Below are 26624 nucleotides of genomic sequence, written 5' to 3'. Positions count from 1 at the left end.
AACTCCTCCTAGATGGCTTTGATTATCTGTGTAATATCTGAAGTCAGGAAGATGGTGGAAATGTTTATGCTTTGCATTGTCCTGGATTCCTCAGAACAAAATCCCAATTGAATCATGTTTGTGTAGCTGCATCTCTCAGCGTATATCCCAAATCAGTTGCTTTTACGTTACGGATAGTTTCTGGTGTGAGTCCTGTGTATGTGTGTTCTGTTATCTATCATTTCCAACTCTGGAAAGCCCTAGGTCTGAAAAAACTCCATAGATAATAGATATTTCAAAGCTTCCTGCTCAGTATACATAAAACAAGGTGTCAAAGTAGAAGGGCGCAGCAATTCTAACCGCTCTGCCAGACGGGGTTGATGTCTGCCCCAGAAGTCCCAGTTAACCTGTGGAGAACTCCGGGGCTGCAAATTTACTGGCAGCTATGTTTCTGCAGGGTGTAGGTCAGTGGTTCTCAACCTTCCTAATGCCGCGACCCTTTAATACAGTTCCTCATGTTGTGGTGACCCCCCAACCATAAAATTATTTTCGTTCTTCTCTACACGATCCATTGTCATGGGATGGTTTGCTAATGAAAATAATACATAACAATAGCTTTAATAATACAAAAGATGATACATGATATAGTTCAGTCAATACAGTTTCCTAAGACCATCGGAAATATGTGTTTTCCGATGGTCTTAGGCGACCCCTGTGAAAGGGTCGTTCGACCCCCGAAGGGGTCCCGACCCACAGGTTGAGAACCGCTGGTGTAGGTGGATTTGGATTTGCTGGACCCCCTCAGCTACATCACTCTGGTTTCAATGGTGGGGGTGGGGGAGTTAAAAAAACCAAGATCCATCAGGCTGAATAGCCTGGTAAAGCTGCCCCTCCACACCTCCCACTCAAAGAACATAAGAAGAGACATGCTGGATCAGACCGAGGGGCCATCTAGTCCAGCACTCTGATCACACAGCGGCCAACCACCTGTCGACCAGAGACCAACAAAGTAGGACTCGATGCAACAGCACCCTTCCACCCATGTTCCCCAGCAACTGGTGCAAACAGGCTTACTGCCTCGGATACTGGAGGTTGCACTTAGCCATCAGGACTAGTAGCCATTGATAGTCTTGTCCTCCAGGAATTTATCCAACCTCCTTTTAAAGCCATCCAAATTGGTGGCCATCACTACATCCTGTGGTAGTGAATTCCATCGTTTAAGCTAGCAGGGCTTTTGAAGAGGTGGCCAACCCACCACTTTATTCCTTATCCCCACCTCACTTAGGATTGCTCTCAAAGGCTGCAGTCCTAAACATCCTTACTTGGAAATAAGTCCCATTGAAATTAGTGGGCCTTGCCTGCGTTCAAGTAAACAAGGGTAAAAATTATTTGGGCTGTACAACTCACAAATAACCTGCAATGAGTTTTTGTGAAATCAGTAGATCTACATAGGAACAAGAACTGAAGTGTTGGTGGTGGGGATGTATTATTTAAATACCCCTGGTTGATAGAAGGTTCAATCCCTATGGTGCCTTGAGCAGTGTAATTTATTGCACTTTGAAAGTTCTTTGCCTTTTCCTACTGTGACAGCACCTCTATGCAACTTTAATTAGAGCTAGTACTATTGTTCATCTAGATAATGAGTTGCAATCAGCGAAGTCCTTTTTATAATCTCTAGAGTGTGCAAATATAATTTTCACCCTCTATTAAAGGCAATCAGTTTGAGATGTGCATGTGCGTTTAAATCAGTTGAGCACGATTTGTGCTTCATGCCTTACTCTTGCTTGCTTGAACCAGCAGGTTTTCATTTGGAGACAAGGTGCTATTAACCACGGTTTCTTCATTTCTTATTTTTTGCTCCATCACAGGACTTTATGGCTCTTTAACCTGTGTGTGTGTGTGTGTGTGTGTGTGTGTGTGTGTGTGTGTGTGTATGTGTATGGTGAAACTATATGGTGATTTCCCAAGCTCAATACTACCAACGTTCTCACACAAACGTTAGATTCTTTTAGTAGATATGCATGCAATTATTAGAATCCAATGAGTTAATCTGATATTGAAATGGTCTGTTACAAATAAGACCTTGTAAGGGGTGTAGTTTGACATTATGGAAATACCCCAAGGGGTTGTGGTAAGAGAATAGAAACAGCCTGCTGCTAAATAGTAATAAACATAAATAGGAGTAAATTCAGATAGTTTTGATTAAAGCAAGCTAAGGAAATTTTCAGGGTAAACCACAATGGAAATGTGGGGACCTGTCGGTTTTATCATGAGAAGAGGCCCTTGGAGAGTAGCTGTTCGCAGGATAAGCTCTCTCGCAGCGTTACCCAACCTGTGGCGTCCAGATGTGTTGAATGGCCATTTTATTTTAATTGTTGTTTTAATGGATTTTTGCACACCACCCTGTGATTTAGTATTGAAGGGTGGTCTAAACATTTTAAACAAACAAACAAACTATAAGTCCCAACATCCTCAATCAGCATGCTGGCTGGGGGACTCTTATTTGGGAAAGGCTGCTTTATAGGTTCCTCTGAATAGCATTCTGGTCCTTTCTTTTGCTCTGTTTAACCAGGTGCCACTATTAATATAGGCACCCAAGTGGAGAAACCCAACGTTTTAATGTAGCCGTGTTTGAGTTGGGAAAAGGGGACAGGGTGGGTCAAAGCTCAAGAGGGAAAAGGGGAAGAACAAAGTTACAATTGGAAGGAAGGGAGGAGGAAGTAGGAAACACATGCAGAGGCGGAGGGGAGGAAAAAGGCTGGAGGAGGAGCAGAGGATGTGGAGGGAGACCTGGGGAAGGAGACAGCAAGGTGGCCTGCAGTTCTTTTGAGGAAAGCAAAACCTTACCCTGAAAAATAATAATACACACTTCCCCCCTTCCTGAAGCGGACCTCAGTTGCCCCCCCTCTGCAGCAGGAAAACTACTTTGATCATGAACCAACAGCCTCCTCAGGTAACATGCAGATCAGGGATACGCTGCAACATTTAATTGCCAGGGGGAGGGAGCTACACTTATAACATCTTAATGGAATGTAACCCCCCCACCCCCCAAATGCACACAATTATGTGCAGCCCTTACTATTCTGAATCTTGGGGAGGTCAATGGTGCCTATTATTCCTGTGCACGTTGTAATATATGCAGCATCTAACAATTATGGCAAACGCATGGCGGCAAGGAAGTGAATTGCTATTCTGCTGTTTCAACATGTTCAGTGTACATCATTTATACATGAGAATAGATCTTTTTGTCTGAAAGCTTTTAGAGTGTGTTTGTGGGACAGGTTTTCTAGGAAGTAGTGGCAGTGACTCTGGCGAGTAGTCAGAACGTGAGCACCCATGTTTAATTTCTGGTTTTGCACACCGATCAGTTCCCCCTTTTTTCACTACTGTGTTCATTCAAATCATTCATATTTTCTGTTTGCAGTTTTCCATAAACATCAGAACCCTTGCAATAGCATCATGTGTAGTTACTATATTGATTTCTATATTGATGCTATTACTTACGTTGCTCGCTTAGAAGCAAATAGCAAGGCAGCTAACATTAGCTGCAAACCAAGCTACAAAGTTGGTATATTCCTGCCCCAAATGTAAGTCTGTTTGTATTTACAGAATGTTTCCTGTAATATAATAAAATCTCTTTTGCAAAAGGTCAATGTACAGTAACCTGAATCCATCACAACTGATTAAAATCATTTGCCATGTTACCGAATGAGTTTCACAACTGGCTAAAGTTCTCAGTGCTTTAATCTTGATAAATCTTGATGAAATCTTAACAAAAACGTATCTTGGTAAATGTTTTTTAAACTTAGTCACAGTTAAACGTGATGTGTTTGGTTAGGATAATGTCTCATGCTTTGTTTATTCTTCCCGCTTAGACTGCAAACAGAACGGTTGTTTACTTCATGCTTTTTCTATGATAGATCACTTTTCTTCTGGATTTAGCGATCTCTGTGAATGGTATACTTCTTTTGATGTTAATAAAAAACTGTGCATATCTGTGTGAAACATCTCAAGGCTAATTCTCACCACACTGGAAAAGTGTAACCCAGTGGAATTTAAAAATTTTCTCTTTGAACTGTTTGAACACCCCATTTCGACCTGCATGTCCTATCACAAACGCCCTTAGAAATACCTCATTTTAAAAGAACAGTTTGCCATGTGATATGATTGCCATGCAGTGTAACTGCAATATAGGTGGGGGTCTGTTTGAGAAAAAGTAGTTTTGCAGTTCTTGGAAACTAGACTACCTTTGTTTATTTTTCTTCTCACAGTAGCACCGTCAGAAAAGATTTTTTCCCCTGTTCTAACGGCAACATTTTTAGTCGGGCTGCTTAAATTCTGCTCATCAAATTTCTCTCCGGATTTGGGGGTTTCAATGAATGAAATGAAAGTGGTGGCAAATTGTAGAGTCCAAAAATCAAAATGGAAGAACAGAAGATTTCATTAGCTAATGAAATCTTCTGTTCTTCCATTTTGATTTTTAGATTCCACAATTTGCCACCACTTTCATTTCATTCTGTTAAGCTTTTGCCATCTGTCTTACTGTGCTTGCACACATTGATAAAACACAATGTAGAATGGAAATCTTTATCTTGTGTGATCATGTACTCCTCTGCCCCTGTGATCATGTGCTCCTAAATGTTGTGTTTTACTGTCTTTCACCAATAATTGCTTGTTTACATTGGTAAAATAGAGGGGCCATTCAGACAGCACTCTAAAGCTCGCTCAGTGGTTGGGCATAGGTTGCTGTTGAACCATGGCTTGTTTGCTGAACTGTGGTTACTTGTTGTCTGAATGTTCACAGGGTGGTTTGTGAACCACCTTGAACAACTCAACAACAAACCATGAGTTCTCAAGGTGGCTTGCTCAAGAAACTAAGCTACACTGTGGATGTTCAGATAACACACTAACCCATGGTTCAACAACAACTCACACTGAACCACTGAGGGTGGGTTAGTGTGTTATCTAAATAGCCCCAGAGTGAGAAACGGCAAGAAAAAAATGAAAGGAAATCAAAGCTGTGGCAATTTATGCTTGTGCCAGTTTCAGAATTAATTTGAGAACTTCTTCATGTTAAATCAGAAGGACGGAAAGTGGTGCAGAATGCTGGTCCAGGTGAACCCACAGAAGAGCAGATCCAGAGAAAGCCACCCGTCTCTACTTCTTATGTACTTGAAAATTTCTATAATGTTCCTGTCTAAATTTTAAGGTGCCCAGTTCTTGGAATTAACAAATTCCAACAGCATTTGTAATCTTTCTTGCTCTCCTCTTTCTTCTCCTGTTTTTAGACCTGCTTCTTATTTGGCCAAAATATGAAATGCTAATGTTCAAGAATTAGTCTGAGGAATATGTGTGGTAGATTAGCCTGACAAGCACCATTATAAAGGACACAATAATACCAGTTCTCATTATATCACTATATAAACAATGTGAAATGTTTTTTGAGATAGGAGATGGATGGCTAAGTTCAACCTCTTGTGGAATAAATTAATAACTGGTTAAGATAACATATTTCCAAGTTTTAGTCACTGCAAAACATTCTTGTTTTTGTAGGTACCTCTGTTTTAACTGTAGTTGCTAATGACCATAGTTTGATGGGAAAGAATTTGAAGCACAGAATCATCAGTGAACATGAAGATATTTTCTACATCCATCCCATCATGGGTAAACAAGCCTATTTATCTGCATCTGTTCTAAAACCATTTGAGGCTTTAGTAAAATATTTTCCACATTGGAATTGTGATTACTTTTGTATAAACATTATCTCAGTGGTTAGTGTTAGTTTATTTAAGTGCCAGTAGAAGCTGGCTTTTGGCCTTTAAACTTAACAAAGATGTGTTGGTGAAATCAAATGTTCTTACGATTGCTTTTCTACAAAAGCAGTCCGTCGATTCAGTGCTTGATTCATCCTTCTGTGATGATATTAGTGATGGAGTGAGATCAGTAACATTGTTTTCTCACCCCTAGGTGAGAAAAAGGATCCCAATTGATTCTGAATAGGTTTTTATAAGAAGGTTTTCAAAATCGTTCTTTGAAACTGTATTCAAAATGGCCAGTCCCAGTAAGCAGCCTGTGCTACTTTTCTGATGCAAAGAAGTTTTAGTAAAAATTTTTTTTAAAAAAAATGTGATGTGCCACCTTCCCAAAATCACTATACCACTTCATACAGCACAACTTACAGAATGGCTCTAAAGCGTCTTCTTAATCCTTCTGAGGTTACAGAGAGGTAGCTCAAACTCCTTCCTACGCCAGCATTGGCCCTGTTTCAAGAATGACTATGCACAGAAGTAGAGGAGACTCCTGCAATGTGGCCCGAGGCTTCGCATAGTATTTTGGTGGTGCAAAAAGGATCTGTAGTATAGTGGCGTTCACATCGCCAGCATAATGTAGCAAGGGGCCTTAGCACTGAGTTTTCTTGAAACTCAGAAGAGAATTCTGAATTAGGGACTGGGCTTTTAAGAATGGCTTTCTGTATGCTCCCCAATATTTCACAAGTGGCCACTTTTTGGCTGACATTGTGATGGAAAGGAAGTTATCTCCAAGGTATTCCAAGGGTGGGGATGTGGGTGGACAAGCCTGTGTGGTGTAGTAGTGTCTGGGAGTTGGGAGATCCAGGTTTTAGTCCCCACTCAGCCATGGAAATCCACTGGGTGACTTGGGCCAGCCACAGACTCTCAGCCCAGCCTACCTCACAGGGTTGTTGTTGCGAGGATAAAATGGAGAGGAGGAGGATTAAGTATACCACCTTGGTTTCTTGGAGGACAAAAGGTGAGATATAAATGCAATAAATAAATAAATATTTATACATTGTATGTAGAAGTCTATTTGTATAAGAATGTCACAAAGGCATTTCCCCCTCCAAATTCCTGTTAGATTTTTTAAAATCCTAAATCTTCAATAAATCAATTGACACTTGTTGATTAACTTGACTGTGCTATTCAGTAAAATATTCCAAAAGAAAATCTGTCAGACATCAGTTGTGTTCAATCAGGGGGAGCAGTTGTGAACTTCACATCAATTTTTAATTATCGAACTCCATAGAGAGCTTAATGTGGAGGTTTTCATATTCAGTATTTAACATCAACAGTGTTACAAATATTGATGTGAGAAGGGTTGTAAACATTCTCTGTATTTGTGGAAAATGCATTGAAACATAAAAGTATGTCTTTTTAAAAGATTTTCACGTAAACCATCCACAGGCTAGATTTTTTGAGTAAAGTTGCTGTGTGCTAAATTAATACCAGCTGATTGCTGAAAACATAACTTCCTTCTGACTGTGGAAAGCGAGATCTACTGCTTAGTTAAACCTCAAGTATGTTTTTAATAATCAATTATTTTATTAACATGACTGTCTTATTTAATCTAAATCAAGTACACATTTGGGAACATTTACATAAGAGGTTTTCAACAACTGTGTTCCTGATACAGCAGAGTCATGATGTTTGTGTGTGTGTGTGTTGTTTTTTTGTGCTGTCACAATAATCAGGGCATCTTTCATAGCCCCACAGAAATATAGTTCTATTGCGAAGGTTCACTTAAATTATTCTGAGGCATGACTGGAAAGATGGAAGCTTCTGGGTGCTCTACATGCATTCAGCCTCATCTTGAGCTTTATTTATTTATTTATTTATTTATTTATTGCATTTATATACCACCCCATAGCCAAAGCTCTCTGGGCGGTTTACAAATCTCTGGGCGGCAATGAAGCTTTGCAAATGATGTGACACCAGAGTACCAGTATGTGCACAATAGAATTGTAACTGGGTAATTACTGAGTAGGATGGCCCAAGCAGCAACTGCATGCCTCTTAGCCCATAATATGACACTGGGGCCACAGTTCCAGACACTCAAAGGTGGGATAGCTGATTAAACAATCCGTTATTGTGTGGTGAGGCTAAGCTGCCCTGCCCTTGGCCAAAATCCATACACTCTGCTCCTTCCTGGTCCATCTTATATGCGCCTACGCAAGGGATGCAGAACTTCTTTCAGACTGAGAGCCACATTCCATTTCAGAGTTGTTCTCGGAGGGTGTTTCCCAGTAGTGGGTGGGGCCAAAGACAAAAAGGGGCAGGGCCAAAATATAAAAAATAGCAACATGTTTTAGCTTAAAGCTCTTAATGGGCCTGTTCAGACAACACACTAAACCATGGATAAACCCTTGCTACTAAACTTTTGCAGCAAACAGTGAGCGTGTTTAAACTGGTTATGTAGCTACCATGGTTAGGAATGGTTCACATGACACGTCAAGCCATAATGTTTAGCTCAAAGTGCTTAATCATAGTGGATTAGTGTGTCATCTGAACAGGGTCATTGACAGTAACTAAACCTTTGAGAAAGGGTGGTGGATCATGGAAAAGCTGGGGAAACATCTGAAGATAGTGGTTGAGGGAAAGGGGGTGAGACCAAGTGAAGGAGGTATGTCCTTCTGAACAATGTTGGGACCTCTAAGGGGCCGGAATCATGGAGTCATAGAATAGTAGAGTTGGAAGGGTCTTATAAGGCCATTAAGTCCAACCCCCTGGACTCAAAGTTGCACACCTGTACCCTACATAAAACCGGTAATTTAATTGGAGTTGGTGCTTGTGGCGCCTGCCAAAGCCCTCTTTCTAACTTGTCAGGGGAGGTGCCACTTTCCCCCTGCCGCCCAGAAAATGTGACATGGGGGTATATTCCTGAGCAATCTTTGCTGAGACTGACAGACCTTTCTCTTGCAATGCCCAGAGGCATTGTACTGTCAGCTCACCTGGCTGCTGGCATCTTTGCCCAGAGCAGGCTCTGCATAAGCCTGTCTGGGAGAGCTCACATAGAGGACTTCGCCCCCCTCCGCTCCTTATAGAGGGGAGGACAGTGGCTGTGTCAGCCAGGGGGCCAGGAACCCCTATTTCTGCCTGACCCACTTCCTGCAGGTACGACAGCTCGATCAGGCTGGGGGGTTTCTGCTTTGTGACATAAACATAACCAGCCAGTATGAACTAAATGTGCTGCAAGTGACTCTGCTTATAATGTGGCATAATTTTGAATATTTTTCTGAAAGAATAAAGAGTAATGGTGCACAAATGCAGTGAGGAGTCTCCTGTGCGCATTGAAGAACAGATTTATGGTTAATAAATAACAATAACTTTGTTACTTGCATTGCGTTTCCCGCGAGAGACTTAACACGGCCACCTCTTTGGAAAGTGTCAAACAGACCTTTGAGGGTGCCATTACCCACAGAGGCCCATTTCTGTATAGCTTCCAAACTATAGACTGTGCTCCCTCAAGAACTATGATTGGCTGCAACCTTCTGGGTGAAAAGGATTAGGGGTTGTTTAGCCTTTTAAAATGTGTAGTTTAATGTTTTAATTTTTTTTTACCATTTTTAATGTTCTTGCTTTTATTGCTTCACGGTTTTATTACTTTAAATAATTGTCCATTGCCTTGATGGCATTTTAAAGCAGTATAGAAATGCTAATAATACATACTGAATAAATAATAGACTGGTCCCAGAGCATTGTCAAAAGGCTCATGATACATTTGCCTTTCTGAAGCGAAGTGAAGCAGGACAGGCTCTGGTCAGTGCGTGGATAGGAGACTGCCTGGTAATCCTATATAGGCCACCTTGAGTTCCATGATGCAAGAAAGGCACAACAACCCTGTTCAGACGACACGCTAAGCCACAGTTGTTAAGCATTTTGAGCAAAACATGTGAAGCATTCCTAACCATGGTTTAAACACGTTCACTGACCGTTTGCTGCAAAAGGGTTAGCGGCCTAACCATGGGTTAGCGTGTTGTCTGAACAGGCCCGATATAAATGTAATTTGGACTTGATGGCCTTTTAGGCCTCTTCCAACTCTACTATTCTATGATTACATGAAATAAATAAGACCCTTCTTCAAGTGCTGCTCATGTCACCTTGATGGAAGGGTAATCTAGGCAAGTAGAGTACGTTATGTACTAAAACGGGTGGGGAATCTCAGGCCTGGTGTCATGACTAGGCCTTGTAAATCTAGCCCTCCTGGTGTCATGACTAGGCCTGTTCCCCTTAGGCTGCGGGAAGGAGTTTCAGGCAATCAATCAGAATCAGATTCTGAAGCAGAAGAGATGGCACCAGAAACATACCAGCCTATAAAGGGATTGAAGGAGGTGACTCTCATGGGCTCTTCACCAGCTGGGAATGAACTTTCACCAGACCTTATCTCTGAAAGTGTAAACAACACACAGTCTATGGGAAATCAGTATTCTTCCGAGGGGGAGGGCACTTCAAGGCTAGCTGATCCTAGAGTATGGTGCAGACTCAAATGGGCAGAGCTAAAGAAAGGTGAGAGAAGGTCAACCCAGCTAGCTTCTCGCCAACGGCTTCTTCAGAACCAGCCTCCCTGAAGTTAAAGCGTTCTGGAAAAAGACTTCCCGTTTTTCTTGAAAGGACAATTGTCTTGCTTAGCATGCATAGTTTTGCCTAGAGGAAAGTTCCTAGAGGTTCGACTCCCTTCAGGTAGGAAGAAATGTTTATTGCCTGAATAAAGCTTTGCAGATTACATGGCAGACCTCTTTATTGTCTCCCAATAAGGCAATAAGGTATTGGGAAACATGACACCTGGGGTCACAGTCTGCCCCTCTGGGGTTCACTAGATCAACATGCCTCCGTTTCCCCAACCAGCAATAGTTTGGTGAATTCCTGGGTTTTGGGGGTGGGGTGGGGTGTTGCAGTCCTTCCCATTTAAATACCAATTCTGAGGTTTAGTTACTGGCAGTAAGAACTTTAAGCTAAAATATGCTGGCATTTTTGGCCTTACCTCATTTTTCCTTTGGCCCAGACCACCACTGGAATTTAATCCCTGAGAACTTCATCGTAATTGAATTTGACCTTTGGTCTGAAAGAGGTTCCCCACCGTTGTACTAAAATGTCAGAAAAACTGCCAGTGAATAATGAATTGGTTCACTGAAATGCACCATCGCAAAGTGTTCTAGAGTCGACCCATTGGGGAGAGACACATATTTGTGGATTGTCTGCCTTGTAAATGTTGGCTTCTAGGTTAGCAATGTTTCACCAAGATAAAGAGTATGCGATCAGCTCTCCCCTGGACCTTCTTGATCAGCCTTTCTTTGGCTGCTGAGCATCTTGAGTGGGACTAATAAAGAGCAGATGTTGTCCCACTTTCATGTCATTGCTTGGTAAGATTGCTTTTATTAAGATTTTTTAAGATTGCTTTTTTTCTTTCGGCAAATTGACATTAAGGTTTTCATTTCTGAAGAGTGATTTAGAAAATGATTGAGGTGAGGAAACAAACCCTGTAGATCTCCAATTTAAAATGGTTAAAAAGAGAATATCCCGCTACAGTTGTCTTTTATTTTCTCTTTCATTTGCACACGTATTTACCATTTACGTTCTCAGAGTCTACTATGCAAAATGCACACACACACACACACACACACACACTGTGTGTGTCTGTCTGTCTGTCTTCCTATCTATATCTATCTCTGTATAAGTTCATGAATATATAAGGTTTTTTTCTCTTTGTTTTCATTAAACAAAACAGGTGAAATCACGGTAAAACAAGCTGAATTTCTTGACTATGAAGTCAGGAAAAAAGTGCATTTTGCAGTCTTAGCTGAAAATGGTTTGACTTCAGCAGTGTGTGGCGTGACAGTATTGATACAAGATGTGAATGATAATGCACCTCAATTTGAGAAAAGCTATTTTAAGACATCAGTTTGGGAAGGCCAGGTCTACAACATGTACATCATGCAGGTAACCTCAATCTTATGTTTAAAATATTTTCCTTCAATATGATGACAGGGTCAGAGCTAAGACACTCATGCTCACTCCCCCTCATCGCTTGTAGAGACAACACTCTTTGGAACACCTCCATAGGGCTTCTGTCACGTCTCAAACAGGTTAATGCATTTAAGTGAATTTTCTGTGGTAGGATCGTTTTGAAATACCTGTTGTTAGTCGCACCTCCTGGCCTGGTTCGCACAATTGCAGGGTGGTTAATAAGCTACAGTGACTTCCTAAGCGCTCTGCATGGTTGAGTGGTTGGTTAACAAACCAGCAACCCTAAAATCGGCTATACGTTCTGGATGGTTCATTAATCTCCCCAACCAACCAACCACCCTTGGTGGGTTCGGTTGTCACAACAGGGTAAATCTAACTGGCACACACAAGGTGCTTAGGAAGCCCCTGTAGTTTATTAACGCCCTTACGCTCATGTGAACTGGCCCAATTCACCCCTTCTCCCAAGGCTCCCCAATGGCTGAATATCTTGTCTCTTTAAGGGCAGATGGAAGGATAAAGGATAAATGTAAACCTTGAAATGAAAATTGCTGTTAACTCTGGCAAGTACTGAGCTTCAGCACGGCAGTAGAAAGAACAGTGACCTCCACAAAATTAAGAAAGAAACCTGCTGAATATCTGTGAAAAATACGGCCATAGGTTAAATGTCAGACTAGAACCGAAGTATAGGGAGCAGGCTGTCGGATTGCACACACCCTCCCATCATGCCTTCCTCCTTGCATGCCAATCCCCTTCCTGTTGCCCACCTGAATCTTGGGATTAAGAGTGCTCCACATGGGCCAGGTAGGCTACTACATGTGCCATTGCGGCAGCATCAAGTCTGAGCTACAGTAGTACAGTAGGTATGGATGATCCCTTGCTGGAAGGAGTTTCATAGGCTGTGATCCAGCACTTCTGAACTATACCTGCACTTACTGTCTCACGTATGTGATGAAAATAAGTCCAATATTCTGTGACAAAGACAAACGGAGCAGCAGCATAGACAAAGCACACCCAACTGGCAAGATGGCATTTATGCATGTACATGCTAGACCCATTTCTGTTCCAGAATGTGTAGTTTGCTAACTCAGAATAAGCATTGGTTTTGTTCCCATACAGATCTATGCAACAGACTCTGACAGTGGGCTTAATGGAGAAATTGAATATTCAGTTTTATCTGGCAACACTAATGATGTATTTGTCATTGATTCAGCACAAGGAATTATATCAACAAATACAATCCTTGACCATGAAGACGTTTCATCATATAGGTTTGTGGATAATGTATAGAAGGTCTATAGCATATCTTGTTTGGCATGGCTCTTGATGACATCCTGTTGACACCCTAAACGTATGCAAACCACAGTATAATACAACAATACTTCTATTAGTTCTAAAGGTCACAAAATACATAACCCTAATGAATTGGCTATTGATACATGGAAGTATGCTCACTGTGTAAGCTTCCAAGGTGTTAATGAGTCTGTTGAGACAACACACTAAGGCCGTTTCTACACCTACTTTTTTTCCAGGGATTGTCCCAGAATCATCCCTGTGCATGCAAAGACACACAGGGGGTCCCAGGAGCAGGCAGGGACAATCCCTCCATTTTTCTGGGATAATCCTTAGGTGTAGAAAGGGCCTTAGCCACGGGTAGGTCACTAACCCTTTTGCAGCAAATCGTTAGTGAATATGTTTCAACCGTGGCTATGTAGCCACCATGGTTAAGAATGGTTCACACAACGCGCTAAGTCATGGTTCACATGACACAGTAAGCCATAATGTTTAGCTCAAAATGTTTAATCACCGTGGCTTATCATATAATCTGAACAGGGTCTTTGTGACATAAATTTAGCCTTTTAATCAGTTTAAGAACTGGAACAGTTGAGACGGTTCATTTTTGTTGTTCAGGGAAGAAATCCTGGTTATCACTGTAGTCTTCCAGACATTATGTATAATAACAGTGATCTCAGTTCTCTTGAGTGCTGATACTTCTGTATAAAAGTCGTGCTGCTCTGCCCCCACTGGTACCATTGTGCTTACAGGGGCTTTTGCAGTTCTAAAAATACCTCCAGAAATAAGTGCTGGGACCTTCTGTGAGCTCCACTGACCTGCCCCGTTACCAGAGTGAGCATTTCCCCACATTTCTGGTTATTTTTAGAAGTGAGAAAACTCCATTGCACAAGCGGTCACTCCCATGAGCACATTGGCACAATAGGATATCAGCCATTGGGCTTAGATGGCTGCCATGCCGTCAGTTGTGTCGAAAACATCTCCTCTCCATCATAATTACTCTAACTAGAAAATTATTATATTTCACTGCATCCCAGGAAGGTTATAATATTTTAATGTTTTGCACCTGTCTCCTTTGCATTGAAAAAAACCCACACCCATGCCCAATTTTCTAGTGTTCTCAGTCCCGTTTACATGTTAAATCAAGATACAGTGGCACTGGCAATGTCTATTCAAGGCACAAGATATGTGTATGTTTTTCCCCACAGGGAAATGGAAAGCATGAGGAACCAGACCCCAAACCATTTGTGTTGTCCTTACTGTAATTGTCTGCAGGGTGAGCTTCTTCTAATAGAATGAAGCCCCACCATAGCCTCATGTCTTCCATATAATTTGCACTCAGGAATTGGCATGGAGCAGTGTACATCCTTCCAGCCCCCTGGAGAGGGGCAGGAGGGTGTCAGTGGAATGACATGGAGGGAGACGCAAGACTACCCACGGCCGTAGAAGGTTGACGAGGAACTTTTCTGGTCATTTTTTTTTTAAAAAAAATAATGATTTCAAAACATTTCTCAAAACATGTAACTATCCTTGTTGTTGTTGATGATGATGATGAATAATAATAATAATAATAATAATAATAATAATAATAATTTATTTCTTACCCACCTCTCTGATTGGATCTGCAGGAAGGGGGAGCAATCACACAGGGTCGAAGATGGGTTAAAAATAGCCACAGTTTATTAGTTACAACTTACAAAACTTGGCATGGCATAGGGCAGGATCCTGGTTGATCTTTCCCAGTCCATGAGCTGAGTAACACCAGGGGAGCCAGAAACTTGGGGTCATGGTATAGTGTGGACTGTTTGCATGTTTCCCCTTTCTGCCCCCGGGTATGTAGCTGGCAATCAAGTGGCAGCTCCCTTTATGTGCCTTAGGACCAGACCAAAGGGAAAACCTCCCCTCCCAGGTCTGCTTCCCCAGACTCCAGCCACTAGGAAGGACTGAGTGATGCTGCTAATTGTCTTGCTAAGAGCTCCCCATTGTGCTGTCTGTCCCTGGTTCTCCTGAATTGCTTGGAGGCTGTGCAATGTGGGCGTAATGCCTGGCCTGCTCCGTTCCTCCCCCTTGTTCTTGGCACCCGCGCAACAGCGGAAACGGGTCCCAGGTAAGCAGCACCCAAACTTGTTGCAAAATCCCCAACTACAAATATACTCAGTCACAAATGCATTCATATGTAACTGAATTTTTAAAATACCTTCCCTCAATTTTAATCTGGAGACTTTAACCACCGCACAGCAAATTGTAGTGTGTTCAGGTTTTTAAAATAGAAATCATGGGCCTTGTTTTTTCAAAATTCAAATGATCTGTTTGACCTAAAAAATAATAAACTTGGGCGGAAATGTTAAGGCCCTTCAAATAGGGGCTTCAGAGGGAAATGCTGACAGATGTTTAATTTGAAAGTTTTGTTTAAGGTGCTTTTATGAAGGCTCTCCTTTTTTTACACTGAAACACAAGAAGCCTTTTTTTTATTAAATATTTCCATATATATGTTATTTATATACATTCTAGACCAGCCTGCTCCAACATGATGCCCTCTATATACATTGAACTACAGCTCCCATCATCCCCAAGCTGTCTGGCATGATGAGGGTTGTAGCCTAACACACAGAGGGCACCAGGTTGGGGGAGGCTGTTCTAGACAAGCTATGAAATTATGCGTGTTTACAAACTTGAATGTAAGCCTGTAATTCAAGTAATGTGTTCTGACAATTTTTAAGCCACAAAAACTCACAGAGCAGAACCAGTGTGGGAGATGAATGGCAGTAGACTCTACAGATTAAATTGCAGCTTTTTTGTGTGTTCAGCGCTGTCATGTGCGTAACGGGAAACAATGCTGTTTGTCACTTTTGAAAGGAAGTGATTGTGTTAAAGATGAAAGGGAAGACAAATTCTGCATATTTATTTAACAAATGTATATTCTTGCAGTATCCCAGGCTTTGAAGCGGATTGTAATGACATTCACAATAAAATACATACTTCTAAAGGGAGAAAGAGAAAGTACTGCTTACCCATTTAAACCAATTTACAATATGTAAAACACACGACATCCGTGAAGCCTTAATGTCATCCGTTAGTCCTGCTCCTCTTGTTCTAGCTTCTATTGAACTCTGTGGTTCTTGAATTAAATCCCTTCCTTGCAGGCTACAAAATCCAAAAATGATAACAACAACACAAGCCTATCTTATTTTGAAGAGTATCTTTTTTTTCTTTTTCTTTTTACATTTTAGTTATTTAATAATTCGTTAGTTTTGTAACTTTTTATTATCTGTAAAGTAAATGGGGTTGGATCCAGATTACTTTAGGTGAATTTAGGCCCCATTGAAATCAATTCAACAAGTTTGTCATGGCTTCACATGTCCATTGATTTTAATGGGAACTAAGATCAACTAACTTGGTCTGCATCCAATCTAGTGTTTGCAGTTCCAGAGCATTTCTACTTAAAAGGAGGTTTATGTTGCATGTCTTCTGAGATGCCATTGGGTTTAATGGGACTTACTCCCAGGTATGCTCATATAGGATTGTAGCCTAAGCCTGCAATTCTATATACAACAGAGAACCATAAGATTGCACTTTTAGAAGCAGATATTTGACCTGTTCGACCACTGCAATCCAGTGATCCTTCCACACTCGCTATCCACATCTTAGTGCAGGGCTGAATGTATGTCCACGCCAGGATACCACGCGAGGTACTAGTTGTGTGTGGATGTCTCTAGATTGACTGCCTGGTTGGCTCAATCAAACCAAATGTCATTTCTTTTGCGTAGCTGAAGCCATTACAAAAGAGAACAAACACCTCAAAGAACAAAGCAAAATACATTAGTCAGTTAAAATAATTAATTAAACTTACCATACTAAGAAATGGAGGATTGCTCATCCAGAAGTTCAACTGTCTAGATGCCTATATTCAATGCAGGCAGTAAGCCTATATATACCAGTTGCTGGGGAGCATGGGCGGAAGAGTGCTATTTCACTCATGTCCTGCTTGTGGGTTTCTGGTTGACAGCTGGTTGGCCACTGTGCGAACAGAGTGCTGGACTAGATGGAGCCTTGGTCTGATCCAGCAGGGCTCTTCTTACGTTTTTAGTTGATCGTCACAAACTTTTCTCCTTAAAATTGCTGCTCTAAAAGCAACACAGGCCAACTTTTCAGAAACATAAAGGGACTTGTTCACCAATGATGATGATGATGTTGATGATGTTCAAATACCCAACAGATCTGCCAAATGGCAGATCTAGATCTCTAAACAAAGTTATTCTTAAGTTCTCATAAATTGGGAAAACAGGTAGTGAGGTAGTCGGCATTGCTATTCTTATGTGTCTGTTAAACAGTTCTTAGCGTTGTTGGATGAAGTGACACGGCGGTCTATAAATTAAAAAATCTATACAGGTGTCAGTGCTTTTTCTTCATCCTATATGTTTGCCTTTTGAACATGTTTGTCTTCCCCCGCCCATTTTGTTGTCTTATAAGTTCCATTGGAAAACACAGATCCCATTTTGACTATTTTTTTTAAACAGGTTAGTTGTGCAAGCTGCTGACAGAGGAACTCCCAGGCTATTTGCAACAAGCACAGTAGAAATACAAGTCTTAGATGTCAATGACAATGCTCCAACTCTCCAGCCCTTAGGCATTGTGGAGGTCCCTGAAAGTAAGTGTGGCAACTGCCAAGCTAAAATATTGTCTTTTAATAATTTATGCTGGGAAAGCAAACTTCTTTTTTATGAGTAACAAATATTCTATGGCAAATATTCTATTCTATTTCTGCTGACTACTGAGCTTTTATTTGTGAGCAACTTAAAACCAGCACATAATATAATGTGCAGTCTACCCATCTTTAAATACCTAAACATTGGTTAAAAGACACTGCTCTGAGGCTCAGATGTCAAATTCCTGAGATTTAGTTTCAATTTCTATTTCCTTTTTGGAGAAAGAAATGTAATTCTTATGCCAGCACTCCCAGTTTATAACTTTACAATACTATTCTTGACAAAAGTAGCACACTGATGTTATGAAACTTAAAGTAACTTCACAATCGATCAGCTAAAGACTTTGGAATGGGGTTTGTGTTTGAATATTAGGCAATTTTCACCCAGCACTTAGAATCTCTTCCAGTGTTCCCTTTTGCTGCATGATTGCTGTTGCATGATTTGCCCGTTTTCTGCCACTGAGCAGTGCTTAAAGTCTGAGGTCACATAGAATGAGCCCACATCATGGGGTTGTATCCTACACCGCCCTCGTGCTAGCAGGACCTACCACTAGCACAGCGGGAAGCTAGCGGTCCCTGAAACAACTGGAAATAAGTGGAAATGCTCATTTCTGGAATGGGGCATGTCAGCGGCGCTCTCAGAAGGGAGCTCTACTCACTTGTGCCGTTCCGGGAACGAGCATTTCTGATCATTTCCAGGGTTGCTCTAGGAAGTGCTAGTTCCTGTTATGCTAACGGTGAATCCTGCTGGTACAACAGAACTAGCAGAGTCACAGTGAATATTGGATAATGCCTATAGTTCTTTCCCATACCAGCATCTCAGAAGGGAGCTTTGCTCACCCGTGCCATTCTGAGAACGAGCATTCCTGATCATTTCCAGGGTTGCTCTGGGAAGTGCTAGTTCCTGTTGTGCTAGCGGTGCATCCTGCTGGTACAACAGAACTAGCAGAGTCACAGTGAATAGTGGATAATGCCTATAGTTCTTTCCCATACCAGCATCTCAGAAGGGAGCTTTGCTCACCCGTGCCATTCTGAGAACGAGCATTTCTGATCATTTCCAGGGTTGCTCTAGGAAGTGCTAGTTCCTGTTAGGCTAGCAGTGCAACCCGCTGGCACAACACAACTAGCAGAGTCACCATGAGTATTGGATACTGCCTATAGTTCCTTCCCATACCAGTATCTCCACTCTTGGGTACTGAAGCAATGCTGACATGTGAAGGAGCTCAGACCTGACTCATTCTATGCAACTTCAACTGCTGGCATTAAGGAGTACCACAGGAAAGAGAGTTATTGCGTCAGGTATCATAGAACTAAAGGTAATGCTGGAAAGTGGGTTTCTTTCTGTGTTTGGTTTTTCAGTCATAGAAATGATGCAAGTAATTCCCCAAAGTGTATGTATTGGCTACCCACAAGTCAGCATGGGTGCATCAAGACTCCAAAAGAAGCTTTGGCGTATCTGCATTTCGTTTGTGTGTAAATCCCTTCGTTACTATAGGTCACTCAGACAAACTGAACTTCAAGACCACAGCTGTGAATGAAAATCATAAAAAGTCTGGGAAATTAACTTTGGAACCGATTGCCTAGGGAGGTTGTGGGCTCGCTCACACTAAAGGCATTCAAGACGCAGCTGGACAGCCATCTGTCAGGGATGCTTTAAGGTGGATTCCTGCATTGAGCAGGGGCCGGGGACTCAATGGCCTTATAGGCCCTTTCCAACTCTACTGTTCTGTGATTCTATGAATGTGCAACTTGCATGCCAGATAATCAATAATGTACTTAGGACACAATCCTATGCATATTTAGACAGGAAAAAGTCCTACAGCTCCCAGCATTCCCCAGCCCTAGGTGTCAAATAAGGACTTATTTATTTATTTATTTATTTATTACATTTTTATACCGCCCAATAGCCGAAGCTCTCTGGGCGGTTAACAAAAATTAAAACCATAGTAAGACAACCAACAGGTTAAAAGCACAAATACAAAATATAATATAAAAAGCACAACCAGAATAAAAACCATGCAGCAAAATTGATATAAAATTAAAATACAGAGTTAAAACAGTAAAATTTAAATTTAAGTTAAAATTAAGTGTTAAAATACTGAGAAAATAAAAAGGTCTTCAACTGGCGACGAAAGGAGTACAGTGTAGGCGCCAGGCGGACCTCTCTGGGGAGCTCATTCCACAACCGGGGTGCCACAGTGGAGAAAGCCCTCCTCCTAGTAGCCACATGCCTCACTTCCTTTGGCAGGGGCTCACGGAGAAGGGCCCCTGTAGATAATCTTAAGGTCCAGGTAGGTACATATGGGAGGGAGGCGTTCCTTCAAGTAACCTGGCCCCAAACCATTTAGGGCTTTAAATGTCAATACCAGCACTTTGAATCGGGCCTGGACCTGGACTGACAGCCAATGAAGTTGTAAAAGGACAGGTGTAATATGATCTCGCCGGCCAGTCCCTGTTAGTAAACAGGCTGCTCTGTTTTGTACCAGCTGAAGCTTCCGGACCGTTTTCAAAGGCAGCCCCACGTATAACGCATTGCAGTAATCCAAACGAGAGGTTATCAGAGCATGGATAACTGTAGCTAGGCTATCTCTGTCCAGTAAGGGCGTAGTTGGTATATCAACCTAAGCTGATAAAAGGTGCTCTTTGCCACTGAGTTCACCTGTGCCTCAAGTGACAGTTCTGGATCGAAGAGCACCCCCAAAGTACGGACCCGATCCTTTAGGGAGAGTGCAACCCCATCCAGGACAGGGCAAACATCACCTCGCTGGACAGATGACCCACCTGCTAACAGTACCTCCGTCTTGTCTGGATTGAGTCTCAGTTTGTTAGCCCTCATCCAGTCCATTACTGTGCCCAGGCACTGGTTCAGAACAGTCACTGCCTCACCTGGATTTGATGAAAAGGAAAGGTAGAGCTGGGTATCATCCGCATATTGATGACACCTTAGTCCACATCTCCGGATAACCTCCCCCAGCGGCTTCATGTATATGTTAAACAGCATAGGGCATAAGATAGAGCCCTGCGGAACCCCATGGCTTAGGAGCCATGGCACAGAGCAATAATCCCCCAGCACCACCTTCTGGAATCGGCCATCCAAGTAGGAGCGGAACCACTGCAACGCAGTGCCTCCAACTCCCAGCTCAGACAACCTATCCAGAAGGATACCATGGTCGATGGTATCGAAGGCCGCTGAGAGGTCCAGGAGAATCAACAGGGTCGCACTCCCCCTGTCTCTCTCCCGACAGGTCATCCCACAGGGCGACCAAGGCAGTTTCCGTTCCAAAACCAGGCCTGAAACCTGATTGAAATGGATCTAGGACTGGTCAGGAAACGTCTGGACAGAATTATCGTCCTCTAAAATATCTTCTGATATCAGAGGAGAATAATTCCATCCACTAAACTGCTAACTTCCATTTTTTCTTTTCATTCCTAGCAATTCCCATCCCCACCAACCAATCAACCCCCCCCCCCCCCCGCACACGCAATGATGGACTCATATGAGCACCCAAAGTGTACGGAGTTCTCGCTCAACTCTTACATTATAGATCTAGTTAGTCATTTGCTGTGGCAAGGACTTCAAAGGTTAAATAGGCTTGTCCTATCCTGGAATTACTTTACACAATGTAAATGCAAAGCAGGGCTGGCATATAGGTGTCAGATTACTTATTTATTATTTATTTATTTATTTAAAACATTTATATCCCGCCCTATATCATTAAGATCTCAGAGCGGCGTACAGATAAAAACATACAGTATAAAACAATAAATATACACAGTTAAAAACAAATTAAACCATGATCCAAGTTAAAACAATATATAATTTAAAAGCAATAAAACCAGTTAAAACAGTTAAAACAAAGTGCCATTGAGTTTAACCATCAAAGGCTTTGTTAAAAAGCCATGCTATCTTCTTCTCTCTCCAGGAAGTCAGGGAAGGCCATGCCTTCCACTTACTGAGCCAATCAGTTTTACGATTTGTAATGTGGGAAATGAATTTTTTTGCAACAACAACAACTCTAAAAAATTTGACAGCATATCACTGTTATCCAGATAATGTTAATACTATGCTTAAACTATTCATAACATGTTTGCCAACTATGTTCCCCCTTTTTTCTTTGGACTCATAGAGTTTGTTAACAAAAACATCACATTTACAAAGGGGGCTACACTATATAAAACATGCAAAGAACAGTTATGATACATTTAAGTCTCACTTTTAAGCATGATCCTTGTAGATGCTCCACCTGGCTTCCTTGTGATGCAAGTTTTGGCCTATGATGTGGACCTGGGCCCACCTCTTCGCTACAGTTTCGCTGAGGATGGCAATCCTGGGATGACATTTGCCATAGATCAGCACAAGGGAATAATCTCAGTGGTGAAGGCATTAGATTTTGAAGAAATCGCTCAGATTGAACTGTTGATCAGTGTTTCGGATTCTGTGCATCAAACGACAGGACAACTCCTAATCCTTCTATTAGATGTCAATGATAATCCACCACTGTTTACTAAGGATGTGTACCAGGTAAGAAAACAAACATTACAATAGGCAATTTGAAGCTTTTGTTATGGAAACCTCTGTTCATGTGTCCTTGAGGCGCTGTGGTCTTTCCCCCACCCTTTTTAGGTGATGATACCAGAACTTACATCTATCAATACCTCTATCTTGACTGTGTATGCCACAGACAGAGAATCGGAATACAATGGAAAAATAACCTATAGAATTCCTTCCCCCTCTGACACATTTTCTATTGATCCTCAAAATGGTGAGTCAAACATATATGTAATAATTTTCAATGTAAGACCTACTTTGTGGTCTCAAGATGTATATTTGTTGGGGATGCCTATTGAAGGGTTCTTCTTGTTCATATGTCAAGTGCAGCTAAAATTATTCACCCTTGTAAAACCACAAGTACATTACTAGGTGTGCAGGGAGAGAATTCAGGTGACTGACTGAAGTGATTTAACTGGGGATTTAGCACTCTGTTTATTCTCCTGTAGGTTTAGAATAAAGAAAAATGACAAAAGCTTTATATTTAGACTTACTTTTAAGAATAGCACAAGACTTTTCAGAAATATAAAGAATAATAATTGTCACATTTTAATTATTATTTTTCACAAGGATTGCACATAATTTTTCATTCTGTTAATTGCTTATATATCATATATCACTAAAGCCTTGGTGTTGTCGAACTGGAAAATAATGTTTTCAGTTCCCTGGAATTAGCTTTTCATAGGATAAATGGCAATCTCTCGTTTTAGCGCTTAGTTCAATCCTATGCATGTCTACTCAGAAGTAAGTCCCATTGAGTTCAGTAAATGGGTAAAGGATAACTGATTCTTCCTCTTTAAGCGATGCAGGAAAAAAATAAATAGAGTTATGGATATTGTTTTAGTACTGAATGTTTGGTACAAAATAATGTGTTTTTACTTTGTTTTAGGCTCACTATTTCTTGTTACGCCATTGACATACGAGGACAAGAACCCAGTTATTCATCTCATCATAGAAGCCAGTGACAATGGGAATCCTCCTTTGACTGCTGTTACGTCAGTGCTTGTACAGATACAGGATGTGAATAACTATACCCCTCAGTTTATAATGCCAGCATATAATCTCAGTGTAAGTGAAAATGCTTCCATTGGAGAAAGGCTGTTCACATTCTCAGCCATCGACCGTGACAGGGCACATCGAAACACCTACGTTGAATATTCTGTCATTGGTGGTAATGGTAGTCATGAATTCCATGTGGACAATTGCATTGTTGGGCCAGAATCTCCAGGTAAACTGATTGGAAATCTTGTGCTGAGAAACGTGCTGGACCGAGAAAGAAGTTCATCTTACCAGTTGTTAATTCTTGCATCTGACCACGGAACACCGCCTTTAAACTCCACTGCCACGGTGTCAATCACCATTTTGGATATGAATGACAACCCACCTGTATTTACCAATTTGGAATATCATGTTCATGTGAGAGAGAATTTCCCAGTAGGTAGTCATATTACTGCAGTCTCAGCAAGGGATAATGATGCTGGATCTAATGCAGACATCACTTACAGTATCATCTCTGGAAATGATAAGGGACACTTCCGGTTGGATGGGAAAACCGGCTCCCTTGACCTTGTCAGAGCTCTGGATTATGAGGAAACTATGAAATTCAGTTTGAATATTCAAGCCTCTGATGGAGGAGTTGACGTAAAAAATGTGGGTTTTGCTGTTATATTTATCAGCGTCCTCGATGCTAATGATTATGCCCCAATATTTGTTTTCCCCAGCCTGGACTGTGGAATACTTGAAGATCTGCCCGCCTTTTCTTCTGTGTGCACAATTTCTGCATTCGATTTCGATACTGGTCCTTGTGGTCATCTTTCTTACTCCATCCAGTCATCATGTTTGTCTGGTCATGGAACTCCTGGAGATCATGACACATTTTTCATAGATCCTCTGACGGGAGAGATCCGCACCAAACAGGCGCTGGACTTTGAACACCAGAACCAGTATTGTTTCATAGCTCAGGCAAAAGACAAGAGCGATTCAAAAGCCACGGTTACTGTTCGAGTGAACGTTGAGGGGGCAGATGAATTTGCCCCTGTTTTTAACCAAGATCAATATTTTTTTGATTTCCCTGAGAAGAATGAAGCAGGGCAGTTGGTTGGGAAGGTGACCGCATCAGACTATGATGGAGGATTGGATGGTGTCATTCACTACACTTTGTTAAAACAGTCTCCTTTCTTTTCCGTGAACCAGAGCAGTGGGGCTGTCTACTTGACTAGAATTTTTCACAGGAAACGAAGCAGTAGGAAGCGGACAGATGACACTCTTGAACTGCTCATAAAAGCTCATAGCCCAAAGCTGGACTCAAAGTCCAGTACATGTACAGTTCTGGTAAACATTTCTAATACTCCTGAGAGCTATTCCATACTGCCGGCGCACACCGTGTCTGTTAGCATCGCTGCCTCTACTGTAGCTTTCCTGTTTCTTGCCATCAGCCTGGCTGTGCTTGTTGTTCGATACAGACAAAAAGATAGCGCAAACGGCAGCGTGAAGAAAGAGATGCCACATCCCTCTGCTACTGATTTGAACTTGGACAATGGAAATAGCAGCCCTAAAGAGGACCAGAAGTCCCAGATCCATGGAACTGGTACCCTTCCTGTGGGCAGCATAGCTGAGTGGCTAAGTTTGGTTGGTATCAGAGAGAGAAGGGACATTGGTCAGCCTTGCAGGCATTCAGGCTCTAGTGGCCATGGCTCCGCAGAAGGAGAAACCGCGGAAGATGAGGAAATAAAGAGGATCAATGAGCATCCCTGCAGGAAGGATTCTGGCTCAGCCTTAAGTGACCGAGGTTCACGTATACCAGACTCAGGAATTCCCAGAGACTCTGACCAACTTTCATGTCAGTCTGGAGAGACAGATGGGGTGGCTGTGGCTCAAAGGATAGAGATTGCCCACTCTTTTAAAGAAGGAAATGGGGCAGAGGGAAGAGAGTGTGACAAAAAGCTCTGCAATAAGTTGCTGTCCCAGACACTTGAAGAAATGGGAATAAAGGAAAAAGACATCATGGCAGATATCACAACAGAATATGTCTTCATACCTGATGGCCAGAACTCCCATTATGGATCTCTTGCCACCCTAGTAGACTCTGATGAGGATCTCAGAGGTAGCTATAACTGGGATTACATGCTAAATTGGGAACCCAGATTTAAGCCTCTCGCTTCTGTGTTCAGTGATATTGCAGAACTAGAGGACGAAAGCATAAAAATACATAGCTTTCCTAAGGAGAAGAAATCTTTCATTTTCCCTCCTCCTTTGATTACTTCTGTAGCTCAACCAGGTTTAAAGACAGTTCCCCCACGAATGCCAAGTCTGTTGCCCAGTCAGGCATTTAAAAAATACCCCCGCTCACCCCTCACCCATCACCTGAGATTTCCTCCATCAGCGATGACACCCAATTTTTCTCCTTCTCTGTCTCTGCTTACTATGCAGACGCCTATGGCATCTCCAGTTGCCTCACATCCAAGCCTGAAGGGGATGTGCCCTGGTCAGCCAGCATGTGAACTTTCAACAGAGGAAGAAGTTCAAGTATAGATTATTTATCATTGATTTTAAATGTAAAATGAACATTTGGCTAAAGGTATTTGCCATACTCCTTAATGAGCATAGCATGTTGTGTCTATATCTGTAAATATTTTATTTTTTATGTGCTAAAAATTACTTAGCCAAACATTTTTACCTCCCTAAGTATGTACAGCAAAATGCAACCTAGACTTGTCAGGTATCCCATTGATCATTCTTCACAAAATGTTATACAACTCAGAATTCTACTGCAAATGTTAGATGTTTGGGTTCTGCATGTTATAGATTTCTAGAGGAATACCAGGTGGGATAGGCCTTTGACATAATACACACTGACCCTGTTCAGACGACATGCTAAGCCACGGTGGTTAAGCATTTTGAGGTAAACATTATGGCTTAGCATGTTGTGTGAACCATGACTTAGCGTGTTGTGTGAGCCATTCCTAACCATGATGGCTACATAACTACAGTTTAAACATGCTCACTAACCATTTGTTGCAAAAGGGTTAGCAGCCTAATCACGGCTTAATTAGTGTGTCGTCTGAAGAGGGTCACTGTTAAACTCAGGTGAATTGTTCAGGATGTATAGAATTTGATGGATGTTCATGGGGTACTTGGAGTCAATATTTTAGCTGGTCTAACATACTCTGGTGCTGACAATTGGTGCTGACAATGCCATTTTTGTCTCCTGTCCCAAACTATTCTGATACCTGAGCCAAGCACACTTCAGCTGGAGCAAAATAAAAAAGTTGGTGCTACATAATATTCCATGCATGTAGAAGTATACATATAGACACACACACACATTTTGGTGTGTGCATATTTG

The 26624-nt window shown here is 41.7% G+C and overlaps 1 protein-coding gene across 1 annotated transcript in view; it reads left to right on the top strand.

Moving 5' to 3' along the window:
* The window catches only part of DCHS2 (dachsous cadherin-related 2), a 115643-nt gene extending 89833 nt beyond the window's left edge, over positions 1-25810 (top strand). Inside the window, exons 14-20 of the mRNA XM_063135089.1 lie at positions 5533-5643; positions 11497-11708; positions 12852-13003; positions 17543-17673; positions 21966-22252; positions 22355-22493; positions 23169-25810. Of these exons, the coding sequence (XP_062991159.1) occupies positions 5533-5643; positions 11497-11708; positions 12852-13003; positions 17543-17673; positions 21966-22252; positions 22355-22493; positions 23169-25810 (3674 nt within the window). The remainder of the gene's footprint in view (positions 1-5532; positions 5644-11496; positions 11709-12851; positions 13004-17542; positions 17674-21965; positions 22253-22354; positions 22494-23168) is intronic.
* The last annotated feature ends 814 nt before the right edge of the window (positions 25811-26624 follow it).

Source organism: Elgaria multicarinata, chromosome 10 (assembly GCF_023053635.1).
Source record: "Elgaria multicarinata webbii isolate HBS135686 ecotype San Diego chromosome 10, rElgMul1.1.pri, whole genome shotgun sequence".
Classification (NCBI taxonomy): Eukaryota; Metazoa; Chordata; class Lepidosauria; order Squamata; family Anguidae; genus Elgaria; species Elgaria multicarinata.
Note: the sequence above shows the minus strand (reverse complement) of the source record. Positions and strands in the feature narration are given on the sequence as shown.